We start from the raw sequence: 15941 nt of genomic DNA, 5'->3' as shown, positions 1-15941 counted from the left end.
CTGACCAGACCTTACCATCAGGATTGTTTGCTGTTGTTAAAAGAACTAGTAAATTAAGCAGTGAATCTGCCAAGGTTCGAAAATACTGGCTTCCTTCATCAACCTAAAAACAGAAGTAAGAAAATATGTTAAATAAGCTAAACATTCACCTGAAAAAGTACCTTTTTCAAGGCAAATAACATTTTAAAATATCATTATTTGTGCTGAAACATTTTCCAATCAAACCTCAAAACAATCTAACATCAATAGAACTCATCAATAGAAATGAAAAAAATTCTTTGTTTTGAGAAAGGCAAAAAATGGTTTCAGACATGTCTCTTGATGTGGTCAGAGATATAATACATGTTTTGCCATTGCCTGAGCCACTAGTAATATCCCACACATATAATCTACATAATTTGTTCAATACACCTAGAGCTCTCAAGCGAACACCTCTTCCAATTTTGGGGACACCTGTTCTACTCTTTATAGCCAATGCACATGTAACTGTAGCAGAATAGCAGAAATATTTAGTTTCTTTTTTTTTTCACATGGTTAGTCCATCCAATAAATAACACCTTCATACCTTGACGTTTTAAAAAAACTGGGTGAAAAATGTAATTCTTTGCTTTCAGCATAACTGTTATCTGTCCTTAAAAATCTGAAGACATAGGGCACTGATGAGTCAGACTGCTTATAAATAATAATCAGCATCTCAATGTTGACATGGAGAATGAAAACAACAAAGGTAGACTGAATCCCTTCCTCTTTGGGGCCCTGATTCACCAGGCTTTTGTAGTGTTAAATGCATGTATGCTTGGAGTTTTAAGTTGTACTTATAATTTTTCAGTCGTATGTCGACGATATCACTTGTATGTAACTACCTGACTACCAATACTGGGGGCATTTTGCTTCCATGTTAGCAACGTTCTTGTAACGATAAGAGGGCTTCGTGAATCTGACCCCTGGTCATGTGCTACTTACCGGTGGTTTTAGTGTGGACTCATTGGCTGAGCTAAAAGCATACACATCGTAATCATCTATCTCCAGATTACTCACGTTCCCACCAACTGGCAAGTCATTCTGGAAAAGTCAATGTAAGCTCAAATTAAATATCTACAACATTTAGTTTTTGGTTAAAATTTGGGCAGTTTCTTCTAGTTCTCAGCGCAGTCTTAAGTAAAACAATGCTATGTACAATTTAAAAGTGCAATTTGCAAAACTAACAAATTTAAAGATCTTACATTATTCATAAAATCAACTAGATTGTTATCATCAGACAAAATAAACATTACTTGGTTGTACAGACTAACACAGTATGACAAAAGATAATGTTATATTCCAGTTACTCACAGCAAAAAATGGAACATTACTCAAATGTTCCCAATGGTATTAACTAAAGAATATATTAATGTTGAAGAAAAACAAAGAAAAAACAACAAAAAAAAAAACAACAAAAAAAGAAGGAAAATGTCAAGCAATGTTCACAGGCTACTTGATAAATTCCCTGAATTTCCAGGACTGTTTCAGATTGGGAATTCAATGTTACCTGCATCAAGCATAAATGATATAACAACAACTTAAAATTTTGTTCACTTAAATATCAAGTATTTGAAAACAAAAAAAAAACCTGTCTATATACAGTTTGTGAAATCTTTTGTCATTTTAATCAACTTCTAGGACTTCCAGACAAATTCAATGACCTGCAGCCAAATTCCATGACACTCAAGGCCTGGGAATTTTAATTTCAAATTCCATAAAATTCACGAATTTTCACCAACTGAGTAGATACTTTCAACAGAAAACCATACTTGAAACTGTCTTTACATACATTTAAAAAATTTTTTTCATTAAAATAAATGCCGCTCAATAAATTCTATACAGGGTCTTTCCGGACCAATTTTAGGGTTACTCGTGATACAAGCTTGTTTTTTTACCCCAAACCTAAGACATAATGTTCAAAAAGCCTACATGCATGAAAGTGCTTCAATATACATGGAAGTAAACTTCACCAAACTTTAGACAAGCTTCTTCAAAAGGAGAAAAAAAAGTACAAAAATTTTGTGTCAGTCACATGAGTGGCATCTGACATTATGAATATGGTCCACACTGCCCATCTTAGAATATAAGAAGAAATTTGGCCTGCAAAGAATTCAGTGAGAAAAAAAATGTAAAAATATAGGTCAATGCACTGTAATTCTTTAAGTTCTTCACACGTTTGCAAGGTGTTTATTCAAGCATATTCTGAAGGTTTTATTTTGTGTAAACTAATAAAATTTTACATTCTGTGAAGCCCTGTAATTGGCCGAGCCAACCAGTGAAGTTTTGCCGCTTAATCTAATTATAAATGTGCACACATTGCTCTGAAAGTTGCTCTTTCATATGCAAAAACGTGGAGGAATTAGGGTACATATGGTTTTAATTATAGTTTGCAGTGGTTTTTCGGAAAATGATAACCTCATTTTTTTGTGATGTTTCACTGAAAGGGATACAGAAGAGAGGATTGGCTGATAGTAAAGATAGGATTTTCTGGGTTAACACAATCACTATTTCTCACACCAGCGAATCAGCAACAACTCTTAGATATTCTGGAAAAAAATAAAAATAACAAAAAAATGTTACAGTGTGTCTCATGCAAAACAACATATAACATAAAAGCTTACTTTAGGTTTTGGAAATATGAGCATTCCAAATAATGTAAACACGTACAGGTGAAAGGCCAGCAGGCAGAGAACACTGAAAACAAAAACATAAAATAAAACAAAAATGAAATTCAGAGTAGTAAATTAATGTGAAAGTGTTGCAGCAGCTTTTAAAGGGATATAGAATCAACTGTTTGTTTGGCAAGACAGGCGAGCTTAGGCTAAGTCAAATTTATGTACTTGTTGATTTTTTGGGGGGAGCACTCGGGCCTGACCAAGGTTTTTAGACTATAACCCAAGATTTCCATTCTCCACTGCCAGCCACTCAGAATTGATTCTCATCTCTATCCCTTCAACAACAGCATTTAGTGAACGTCACAGCCACAGAAATGATTCTTAGTGTTGAAACAGTGAGTAAAAAAATTATACAAACCTGAGAAGGTATATTAGAAATAGGATTTTAAAGTTGAGTATACAGCTAGGGTACCCAAACAATGTTACATGAAAGGAAGCTTGCTGTCAATGTTTTCATTTGACGTTGCTCACCTGGCTACTTCTGGTAATGTCCGTCGTAAACAGTTAAAAGTTTTCTTCATTAATGAACTGTTTTGAAGGATAAAGAATGGCCTCAGCATTCGTCTCACTCTGACAGTCTGTAATCATGGCACAAGAATATTTTTTCACAAGAAAAACAACCCCCCCAAAAAAGCACAAAACATAGATAAATGATGTAAGCTATGATTTTTTTTTGCTATTTCTAAAACTTTTACTAGTTTATTTACTGTTTATGTAGACCTGCCCACATATGACAGGAGAGGAAGCCAACATGAGCTGGACTTACAACAATGGCTCTCATGGGTTGAAGAGCTTCTAGTCTGAATTGAGCTGTCTAAAGTGCTTTCTGACGATTTATTTCGGCAGGTAAGAATAAATGTCAATAGTCATCCATAAACTATGTTCAGCAGGATATGCCGACAGACCCTCCAAAACAGCCCATACCCTAAATTTGTTATTAGGGTCTTTTTTATTTGCCAGAAACTGATGAATAAAAATTCCATGTAGATTGACCCTATTTTCTGATCTTGTTAGGTTGCTTTCATTGAAGAATAGTTTTGAGGATGGCTTCACTATATTTCATAGTGTAGGTATGTTATCACAAAAATGTGTCACTTTACAGATTTTTATTCTTCTTGTATTAATCTGATCAAAAATATCATCATACATTCTCAAACGTTTAAAATGTAATGTACTAATAAGAGCTCACCTCTGTACATCCCAGGCTGACACTGACAACCCAGTCAATGACAGAGAAAATGAGTACGCCGCAATACACCAGTAACCACTTACTGCGCAGCGTATGGTGCTTCCCCACAAAGTACACCTGGAGAGCAACATACAACAGTATGAAAGACTTATGCAGACATACTCTGCTGGTTATGGGTATTGTGATCTGCTGGTTATGGGTATTGTGATCTGCTGGATATGGGTATTGTCATCTGCTGGTTATGGGTATTGTGATCTGCTGGATATGGGTATTGTGATCTGCTGGATATGGGTATTGTCATCTGCTGGTTATGGGTATTGTGATCTGCTGGTTATGGGTATTGTGATCTGATGGATATGGGTATTGTTATCTACTGGATATGGGTATTGCCATCTACTGGTTATGGGCAATGTCATCTGCTGGTTATGGGTATTGTCATCTGCTGGTTATGGGTATTGTGATCTGCTGGATATGGGTATTGTGATCTGCTGGATATGGGTATTGTCATCTGCTGGTTATGGGTATTGTGATCTGCTGGTTATGGGTATTGTCATCTTCTGGTTATGGGTAATGTGATCTGCTGGTTATGGGTATTGTGATCTGCTGGTTATGGGTATTGTGATCTACTGGATATGGGTATTGTCATCTGCTGGTTATGGGTATTGTGATCTGCTGGTTATGGGTAATGTCATCTGCTGGTTATGGGTATTGTTATCTACTGGATATGGGTATTGCCATCTACTGGTTATGGGCAATGTCATCTGCTGGTTATGGGTATTGTCATCTGCTGGTTATGGGTATTGTGATCTGCTGGATATGGGTATTGTGATCTGCTGGATATGGGTATTGTCATCTGCTGGTTATGGGTATTGTGATCTGCTGGTTATGGGTATTGTGATCTGATGGATATGGGTATTGTTATCTACTGGATATGGGTATTGCCATCTACTGGTTATGGGCAATGTCATCTGCTGGTTATGGGTATTGTCATCTGCTGGTTATGGGTATTGTGATCTGCTGGATATGGGTATTGTGATCTGCTGGATATGGGTATTGTCATCTGCTGGTTATGGGTATTGTCATCTGCTGGTTATGGGTATTGTGATCTGATGGATATGGGTATTGTTATCTACTGGATATGGGTATTGCCATCTACTGGTTATGGGCAATGTCATCTGCTGGTTATGGGTATTGTCATCTGCTGGTTATGGGTATTGTGATCTGCTGGATATGGGTATTGTGATCTGCTGGTTATGGGTATTGTCATCTTCTGGTTATGGGTATTGTGATCTGCTGGTTATGAGTATTGTGATCTGCTGGTTATGGGTATTGTGATCTGCTGGATATGGGTATTGTGATCGGCTGGATATGGGTATTGTCATCTGCTGGATATGGGTATTGTGATCTACTGGATATGGGTATTGTCATCTTCTGGTTATGGGTATTGTGATCTGCTGGTTATGGGTATTGTCATCTTCTGGTTATGGGTATTGTGATCTGCTGGTTATGAGTATTGTGATCTGCTGGTTATGGGTATTGTGATCTGCTGGATATGGGTATTGTGATCGGCTGGATATGGGTATTGTCATCTGCTGGATATGGGTATTGTGATCTACTGGATATGGGTATTGTCATCTTCTGGTTATGGGTATTGTGATCTGCTGGTTATGGGTATTGTCATCTTCTGGTTATGGGTATTGTGATCTGCTGGATATGGGTATTGTGATCTGCTGGATATGGGTAATGTGATCTGCTGGTTATGGGTATTGTGATCTGCTGGTTATGGGTATTGCCATCTACTGGTTATGGGCAATGTCATCTGCTGGTTATGGGTATTATCATCTGCTGGTTATGGGTATTGTGATCTGCTTGTTATGGGTAATGTCATCTGCTGGATATGGGTATAGTGATCTACTGGATATGGGTATTGTGATCTACTGGATATGGGTAATGTGATCTGCTGGATATGGGTATTGTCATCTGCTGGTTATGGGTATTGTGATCTGCAGGTTATGGGTATTGTGATCTGCTGGATAAGGGTAATGTGATCTGCTGGATATGGGTATTGTCATCTGCTGGTTATGGGTATTGTCATCTGCTGGTTATGGGTATTGTGATCTACTGGATATGGGTAATGTGATCTGCTGGATATGGGTATTGTCATCTGCTGGTTATGTGTATTGTCATCTGCTGGTTATGGGTATTGTGATCTACTGGATATGGGTATTGCCATCTACTGGTTATGGGCAATGTCATCTGCTGGTTATGGGTATTGTCATCTGCTGGTTATGGGTACTGTGATCTGCTGGTTATGGGTAATGTCATCTGCTGGTTATGGGTATTGTTATCTACTGGATATGGGTATTGCCATCTACTGGTTATGGGCAATGTCATCTGCTGGTTATGGGTATTGTCATCTGCTGGTTATGGGTATTGTGATCTGCTGGATATGGGTATTGTGATCTGCTGGATATGGATATTGTGATCTGCTGGTTATGGGTATTGTGATCTGCTGGTTATGGGTATTGTGATCTGATGGATATGGGTATTGTTATCTACTGGATATGGGTATTGCCATCTACTGGTTATGGGCAATGTCATCTGCTGGTTATGGGTATTGTCATCTGCTGGTTATGGGTATTGTGATCTGCTGGATATGGGTATTGTGATCTGCTGGTTATGGGTAATGTCATCTTCTGGTTATAGGTATTGTGATCTGCTGGTTATGGGTATTGTGATCTGCTGGATATGGGTATTGTGATCTGCTGGTTATGGGTATTGTGATCTGCTGGTTATGGGTATTGTGATCTTCTGGTTATGGGTATTGTGATCTGCTGGTTATGGGTATTGTGATCTGATGGATATGGGTATTGTGATCTGCTGGATATGGGTATTGTCATCTTCTGGTTATGGGTATTGTGATCTGCTGGTTATGGGTATTGTCATCTTCTGGTTATGGGTATTGTGATCTTCTGGTTATGGGTATTGTGATCTGCTGGTTATGGGTATTGTGATCTGATGGATATGGGTATTGTGATCTGCTGGATATGGGTATTGTGATCTGCTGGTTATGGGTATTGTGATCTGCTGGTTATGGGTATTGTCATCTTCTGGTTATGGGTATTGTGATCTGCTGGATATGGGTATTGTGATCTGCTGGATATGGGTATTGTGATCTGCTGGATATGGGTATTGTCATCTTCTGGTTATGGGTATTGTGATCTGCTGGTTATGAGTATTGTGATCTGCTGGTTATGGGTATTGTGATCTGCTGGATATGGGTATTGTGATCGGCTGGATATGGGTATTGTCATCTGCTGGATATGGGTATTGTGATCTGCTGGTTATGGGTATTGCCATCTACTGGTTATGGGTATTGCCATCTACTGGTTATGGGCAATGTCATCTGCTGGTTATGGGTATTGTCATCTGCTGGTTATGGGTATTGTGATCTGCTTGTTATGGGTAATGTCATCTGCTGGATATGGGTATAGTGATCTACTGGATATGGGTATTGTGATCTACTGGATATGGGTATTGTCATCTTCTGGTTATGGGTAATGTGATCTGCTGGTTATGGGTATTGTGATCTGCTGGTTATGGGTATTGCCATCTACTGGTTATGGGCAATGTCATCTGCTGGTTATGGGTATTGTCATCTGCTGGTTATGGGTATTGTGATCTGCTGGATATGGGTATTGTCATCTGCTGGTTATGGGCAATGTCATCTGCTGGTTATGGGCAATGTCATCTGCTGGATATGGGTATTGTGATCTGCTGGATATGGGTATTGTGATCTGCTGGATATGGGTATTGTCAACTGCTGGTTATGGGTATGGTCATCTGCTGGATATGGGTATTGTGATCTGATGGATATGGGTATTGTTATCTACTGGATATGGGTATTGCCATCTACTGGTTATGGGTATTGTGATCTGCTGGATATGGGTATTGTCAACTGCTGGTTATGGGTATTGTGATCTGCTGGTTATGGGTATTGTGATCTGCTGGATATGGGTATTGTCATCTGCTGGTTATGGGTATTGTGATCTGCTGGATATGGGTATTGTGATCTGATGGATATGGGTATTGTGATCTACTGGATATGGGTATTGTGATCTGCTGGATATGGGTATTGTCATCTGCTGGTTATGGGTATTGTCATCTGCTGGTTATGGGTATTGTGATCTACTGGATATGGGTATTGTCATCTGCTGGTATGGGTACTGTGATCTGCTGGTTATGGGTATTGTGATCTGCTGGTTATGAGTATTGTGATCTGCTGGTTATGGTATTGTCATCTTCTGGATATGGGTAATGTCATCTGCTGGTTATGGGTATTGTTATCTACTGGATATGGGTATTGCCATCTACTGGTTATGGGCAATGTCATCTGCTGGTTATGGGTATTGTCATCTGCTGGTTATGGGTATTGTGATCTGCTGGATATGGGTATTGTGATCTGCTGGATATGGGTATTGTCATCTGCTGGTTATGGGTATTGTGATCTGCTGGTTATGGGTATTGTGATCTGATGGATATGGGTATTGTTATCTACTGGATATGGGTATTGCCATCTACTGGTTATGGGCAATGTCATCTGCTGGTTATGGGTATTGTCATCTGCTGGTTATGGGTATTGTGATCTGCTGGATATGGGTATTGTGATCTGCTGGTTATGGGTAATGTCATCTTCTGGTTATAGGTATTGTGATCTGCTGGTTATGGGTATTGTGATCTGCTGGATATGGGTATTGTGATCTGCTGGTTATGGGTATTGTGATCTGCTGGTTATGGGTATTGTGATCTTCTGGTTATGGGTATTGTGATCTGCTGGTTATGGGTATTGTGATCTGATGGATATGGGTATTGTGATCTGCTGGATATGGGTATTGTCATCTTCTGGTTATGGGTATTGTGATCTGCTGGTTATGGGTATTGTCATCTTCTGGTTATGGGTATTGTGATCTTCTGGTTATGGGTATTGTGATCTGCTGGTTATGGGTATTGTGATCTGATGGATATGGGTATTGTGATCTGCTGATATGGGTATTGTGATCTGCTGGTTATGGGTATTGTGATCTGCTGGTTATGGGTATTGTCATCTTCTGGTTATGGGTATTGTGATCTGCTGGTTATGAGTATTGTGATCTGCTGGTTATGGGTATTGTGATCTGCTGGATATGGGTATTGTGATCGGCTGGATATGGGTATTGTCATCTGCTGGATATGGGTATTGTGATCTGCTGGTTATGGGTATTGCCATCTACTGGTTATGGGTATTGCCATCTACTGGTTATGGGCAATGTCATCTGCTGGTTATGGGTATTGTCATCTGCTGGTTATGGGGGTATTGTGATCTGCTTGTTATGGGTAATGTCATCTGCTGGATATGGGTATAGTGATCTACTGGATATGGGTATTGTGATCTACTGGATATGGGTATTGTCATCTTCTGGTTATGGGTAATGTGATCTGCTGGTTATGGGTATTGTGATCTGCTGGTTATGGGTATTGCATCTACTGGTTATGGGCAATGTCATCTGCTGGTTATGGGTATTGTCATCTGCTGGTTATGGGTATTGTGATCTGCTGGATATGGGTATTGTCATCTGCTGGTTATGGGCAATGTCATCTGCTGGTTATGGGCAATGTCATCTGCTGGATATGGGTATTGTGATCTGCTGGATATGGGTATTGTGATCTGCTGGATATGGGTATTGTCAACTGCTGGTTATGGGTATGGTCATCTGCTGGATATGGGTATTGTGATCTGATGGATATGGGTATTGTTATCTACTGGATATGGGTATTGCCATCTACTGGTTATGGGTATTGTGATCTGCTGGATATGGGTATTGTCAACTGCTGGTTATGGGTATTGTGATCTGCTGGTTATGGGTATTGTGATCTGCTGGATATGGGTATTGTCATCTGCTGGTTATGGGTATTGTGATCTGCTGGATATGGGTATTGTGATCTGATGGATATGGGTATTGTTATCTACTGGATATGGGTATTGCCATCTACTGGTTATGGGTATTGTGATCTGCTGGTTATGGGTAATGTCATCTGCTGGTTATGGGTATTGTGACCTGCTGGTTATAGGTATTGTCACCTACTTGTCATCTAATGGATAAGGGTATTGTCATCTGGTGGATATGGGTATTGTCACCTACTGGATATGGATGTTGTCATTTACTGGATGTGGGTATTGCTATCTACTGGATATGGGCATTGCTATCTACTGGATATGGGCATTGCTATCTACTGGATATGGGCATTGCTATCTACTGGATATGGGCATTGCTATCTACTGGATATGGGTATTATCATCTACTGGATATGGGTATTGTCATCTACTGGATATGGTTATTGTCTTTTACATTTTAAAGTGTTGAACACAATTCCATCACCAATTCGAAGAAACTCATGAATACATGTACATGTATCTTAACATAAATTCCAAAATAACTCACTTTAAAAATTAGATCAAAGGTGAGAACAAAGAGGCAGATGAACTCAAGTCCCTCTGTGGCTCCGCATGGCAGGACAATCCGTTCAGCTCGGGTGAGAATATCCGACGACCAGGTAAGTGAGGACGGGAACTCGATGAACGCCAGTAGGTGGAGCAATGCAATCATAAAGGTGACAAACCTAGAAACATAGAATGAAGAAATAAATCAGTTAAACAGGGTTCAAATCTGAGACTGGCTCATGGCAAAGAACATAAAATACGGAGATGAACTGAGTACTGCCTCAACCGTTGTCAGTATTGGTACAGTAACAGTGGATCCTCACCCCTGGTTGTTTTAGTATAAAGTTTTAGTGAGGCTGCACGGCACCATAAATATGACATCATATGAATTGTACTCCCATACATGTACATGCATGAATACTAAAAGGAGACAGTATTATGAAATGATTGGTAACATGACAATGTAGATTACTATGTTAAACCACCAAACACAAACCAGTAATGAGTGATTTACTTTCCCTAATTCCTGAACCTTTTCGCATACTTTATGAAAGAGCAAATTTCAGTGCAATTTTGCACCTTTTTAATTTCATTCTGGAACAAAAAAAAAAATACACTGATTGTGTTTGCCAATTTAAGGGCTTGGTAAAAAGAATTTCGTCATTGTACACAAAATAATGCCCTCAGAATATGCTCGGAAAAGCACTTTGCAAACACGCAAAAAAACAAAAAGCTGAAGAATTAGAGTGAAAATCTTTTAAAGTCAAAATTTTAAATTCAACAACAACACTTATTTTTGCATCCTTAGAGTTACATATAAAATTCGGAATGTATAATAAGTGTTATGCCACATCAACTCTGTCACAATAAACTTCTTAGAATTTAACCTACGCATATCCTCCAGATCGGACATCGACATTTTTACAATTTACAACATTTTAAAACCAAATGCAGAGATTTGCTCTATTAACATGTCTATATTCAACTTTTTGTGTCTTTTGGCGCTCACATCTTTGGTTATTAACCTATACAGTTTCATTATCTTTTCTGTTATGCATCTACATACTGTTATTTTATATTTTTTTTTTACAGTTATTCATATCTGCTACCATTCATTTTGTTATCATCTCTGTAAATGGACCTTGCTGCCTGTATGAGAATAAGTAAACTAAACTAAAACTCAACTAAAACTAAACTAAACTAAACTAATCCAGGGAATTTTAAAATTTTGACTTAACTTCACAATCATTATTAAAGCTATGTCAGTGAGAGCTGTATAGTCACCCCATAACATTCTTAGTCAATGGCTAATTGTATTACTTGAGCCATAACTGCTTTGAGAAATCTTTTTTTACTAAACTCACCATCGTACAGGCCAGGAGAAATAGATTCTATACCAGTGAAGAGCTGCTGGGTGAACTTTGTGATGAACTGATCGGTACTGTTAACAAACAGGCATAGATGAAAAGCATGCAAGATTTTCATGTTTTTCGTCTTAACATTTATCATTTTATAGTTTCTTAAATACATGTATATAAAAACTGAAAACAATTCAGAGTGTAAGTTTCTCTTTACATGTACCATGCGTTCTTTGAATGTCTAAAGTACAATACAACTGTGCACTTGCCTACATGTAGTATCTGTTGATAACATTTTTGTAGAGGTGCTCAAATATCAGTATAAATACATATAATTCTTCAACCCTTTCACATCTAAAAGAGCAACTTTCAGTGCAATTTATTCACATTTATAATTTGATTTGAGACAAAACTACATTGGTTGGATAAGCCAGTGTCAGAGCTTCATAAATTGTACAATTTTGTCAGTCTGCACACAATCATGCCTTCAGAATTTGTCTGAACAAACACCATGCAAACATGCAAAAGGGTTGAAGACCTTTATGTATATATATATATATATATATATATATATATATATATATATATAAACACATTCAGTGAATGTAACACTGACAACATTTTTTAAAACGATATTAAACCCATAGACATAGTAGGTAGACTACACACTACTTACTGTGACGGCATCCTCAATAAACACAATTGCTTGTAGCATGGTGGCATGGTCTACAGAGTAAAAATCATACAGCATTATTTGACAATGTTTTCGATCAAACCAAGCAAAATCACCAGGAAATTATAAACAGAATGACTTCTACTGACATAACCAGGCCCTTACATTGTTCATCACAACTATTATATAGGTGAAAATGTACCGGCTATACAATCATCATCAGGCCATTCTTAAAAAAATCTTTGTTGGAGGTAACACATTCCTGTTAGAACAGATATGATAGGATGATAGAGAAGTACTTTGTTTATTCTGGGTATTAAAAATGATAGGGGTTTTAAGAATAACACTGACAGAAAATTCCATCAAAGCCCAATAAAAACTTGGGATACATGATTGGAGGGTTGGTTGGGTCATTCCAAGCAGACAGATTTTTAATAATGGCCTCACGCATAAAAAGCAAGGACGGACAATTATAGATCATTAGCGTGTCATTTATCCATATATATTTGATACACGAAATAAACATGCGTGCACTGATCACGGGGCAGCTCTTTACACATCTTATCTACAGAGTGTGGGCCATGAAATAAAGAGTTGGTAAAGACTGTAATTTCCTTATCATAGGGAGCAAGGATTTTTAACTTCATATACATTACAGCTCACTTCATTGTTTTCTTTTACGCCTTTGTTACACATCTTTTATCTCCTTTGCCTCGTATTTTGTTCTGATGGTTAAAGCACATTTTAAACACAAGTTTTGTTTTATATTTGGTTGGTGTTGTACATGAGCCAAAGCATAAACATTGCTCTAAACTACATGGAACATCAATTTGTTTATTACCTATGCAAGTGATCATATATTGATCAAGAAAGATATCAGCAGAAGAAGGTCATTAAATGATTAATTGCATAATGTGTTTAATTAAGTAGGTTAATTATGACTATGAACATACTCATATTACAAATACCTGATCAACTTCAGTACACACGCAATCAGATCATAGTGAAAAGACAATTAACATACATGATGGATCAACCATTTCAGATCTGACTTTGACTTGTCTGTGTGGTGTATGGCTAACATGACTAACGGCTTGGACTAAACAACTGTTGATAATTGAAATATCTGGGTAGAAATCAAGGGTTGAATGCAGATTTACAAAATGACTGCAAGGGTGTACTTTTTGGGTGCATGGGCTAAATGGTGGATGAACCAATCAACCCTTAACTTTGAACCTTGCAAATACTGAAATGTGCACAATTAATAATTGATTATTGTATTGTACAAAAAATGCAACTTACACGTACATGTATGTATGTATCTTATACATTTTCCATATAAATAAAGATACTGGGGCTCAATATTAATGAATGATCAATCTATTCCCTGTTTTAGTGTCTTAGTTACATGTATATGTTCTTTGCTAGAGTCACGGAAGATATAATCCAGTATTATAATTTTTGTTGTGAACAGTCAATAAGTGAAATTTAATGAAATCCGTATATGTCTTGTAACTCGTAGGGCGTCAAAGGCAACACAATGAACTACAGAAAGAATAACAAGAAATCATAGTCTCGCACCCTGTCAGGATTGTGAGAGTTTCACTACGCCAGATGTCACTAGATCTTTAAGGTAAGCAGCATGTAACAGAAAGAGGTGTCAGTGCAGGCAGAGCACTATAGATTAAATGTCAGCTGTGAGGATATTTGCTTATAGATGATCTAATAGTTGACAGAAACACTGTGTGGCAATATTTGACAATTTGATAGTTGACAGCCACATCAACTATCAGATTGTCACATATCGCCACAACTGACGTTTTAAGTAGCACTGAATGAAGTAGCACTAGCAGGGTACATCTGAATTTGGTAAGAAATTCTCAATATCGTTTTAGACAGAAACAATATTCAACCAATGGCAAGTTCAACCTGAATCAGTTAATCCAGCAATCAATCCACATATGTGTATACAAACACAAAATCCGAGCTAACAGATATTACGTAGGCAATGGCATTTTATAAACACATGATTACCAAAGTCATCGGTACGCTGGCCTTGTTGTGAGTCCGTCAGTACTGACACACTGGACACCGACAGCCTGTCGTCACTGTCCCCATCGCTAGCTCCTTCCATACCCAGACCCTCTGGAATTCCTCTCCTCTCCTCCATCAACTCACAACCCTCCCTCAGACTGGTTCTGTCCCCAGATAGAGCCCTTTCCTCACGAAATCCACCCACTGATCTTGGAGAACTTTCATTGGAAGGGAATAGAGCGGTGTCAAGTTCACTTGGACTAAGTAAAGGCGGGTCTGTCTCAAAACGCTGCATTTGCGGCCTGCCTTCCCTTGGTCACTAAACTTGGGAATCTACTGGACGAGTCCAAGTTTGTGTCACTCATACCAAGTCGTGTCACACACCCCTGTCTTCAGATCCTCTCAATTCAGTCATATCAAGAACAAAGTTCGTCGAGCTTTTCTCAAAGCTGGCTTCTTTTTGCGTCACGTGAGACAACAACAACCAGGGGACGGAACTCTGATGACTTCGCTTGAAAGCGAAAGTAGGGATAGTTACCTCCCTTGAAATTAAATTACGCCTGTATCTTTAGAACCTAAATGTAACAGAGGCAATTTTTGCAACGAAAGTTTCACTGTTTTGTACAACTTTAGTGCATTTGGGGAACACTTTCGTACCGAACCTTTAAAATATTGTCATTAAGTCAAACCGAAGAATTTTTCTCCGTAAACCATGAACTCACTGTTCGACAGCGATAATGACGGAAAAGCTTATGAAAGTGGTTTGGGCATTTCAATTATCAGCGGCGTAGGCTGGGAAGTAGGGGTGCGGACGCCCCCCCCCCCCCTCCCTTTCACGAGGCAAAAATATTCCGCTCAAGTCGACGAAAAAAATATTTTAGACTATATTTCTTACCTAGCTATTAACATTCATTCCACAGATATTTGCTGTAGCCAATACAGACCAATATTTCAATTTCGTATCAATTTACTAAATAGTATATAGGCCTATTTAGACCTGTTATGTGAACCATACCGTGTTGTTCCCGGTGGAAGATGGCGTGTTACAAAATTACCTCTCCTGAATCGTACCGCGCTGGCAGCAGTAGCCACTTCTGTCTGGTGGACAAGACAGATGTCACAGTTTTACTTGTACTGTTTGTAACTCTGGAACCCATGACAGCAAATACTATATATTCAGGGACAGGCTGTTTTCAGCCCCACCTAAGCTGAATTTGAGTTGTTTTGGGTTTTTTTTTTTAATGTGAAAACGAATGTGTACACGTTGGCCAACTCTGCATTCGAAACACATCGAAATCTCTCAGATTCTCTCTCCGGCCCCTGGTTTTGCGCGATCCAGTTAATTTGGGTGGCCTAAGCCATGGGTTAAAACAAAGGCCTACATCATACATATATTTTCTCAGTGTTTTGGTCAATTGTAATTAAATACAAGTGGAACATATTCAAGATGAACAGTACAGATAAATCTCAGATGTGAACGTGTTCTCGCCAGATGTTACACCTGAGCGCATGC

General features: G+C 38.4%; 1 protein-coding gene across 1 annotated transcript in view; it reads right to left on the bottom strand.

Annotated features, from left to right (window-relative positions):
• The window catches only part of LOC135481973 (two pore channel protein 2-like), a 33274-nt gene extending 18391 nt beyond the window's left edge, over positions 1–14883 (bottom strand). The window contains 9 exon segments of the mRNA XM_064761768.1: positions 16–103; positions 964–1062; positions 2643–2715; positions 3168–3274; positions 3886–4002; positions 10365–10542; positions 11728–11804; positions 12398–12447; positions 14429–14883. Coding sequence (XP_064617838.1) covers positions 16–103; positions 964–1062; positions 2643–2715; positions 3168–3274; positions 3886–4002; positions 10365–10542; positions 11728–11804; positions 12398–12447; positions 14429–14723 — 1084 coding nt within the window. The 5' untranslated portion in view covers positions 14724–14883.
• Positions 14884–15941: the final 1058 nt, after the last annotated feature.

This window comes from Liolophura sinensis, chromosome 1 (assembly GCF_032854445.1).
Source record: "Liolophura sinensis isolate JHLJ2023 chromosome 1, CUHK_Ljap_v2, whole genome shotgun sequence".
Taxonomy (NCBI): domain Eukaryota; kingdom Metazoa; phylum Mollusca; class Polyplacophora; order Chitonida; family Chitonidae; genus Liolophura; species Liolophura sinensis.
The sequence above is the reverse complement of the archived record's forward strand: the minus strand, read 5'-3'. Positions and strand labels throughout refer to the sequence as shown.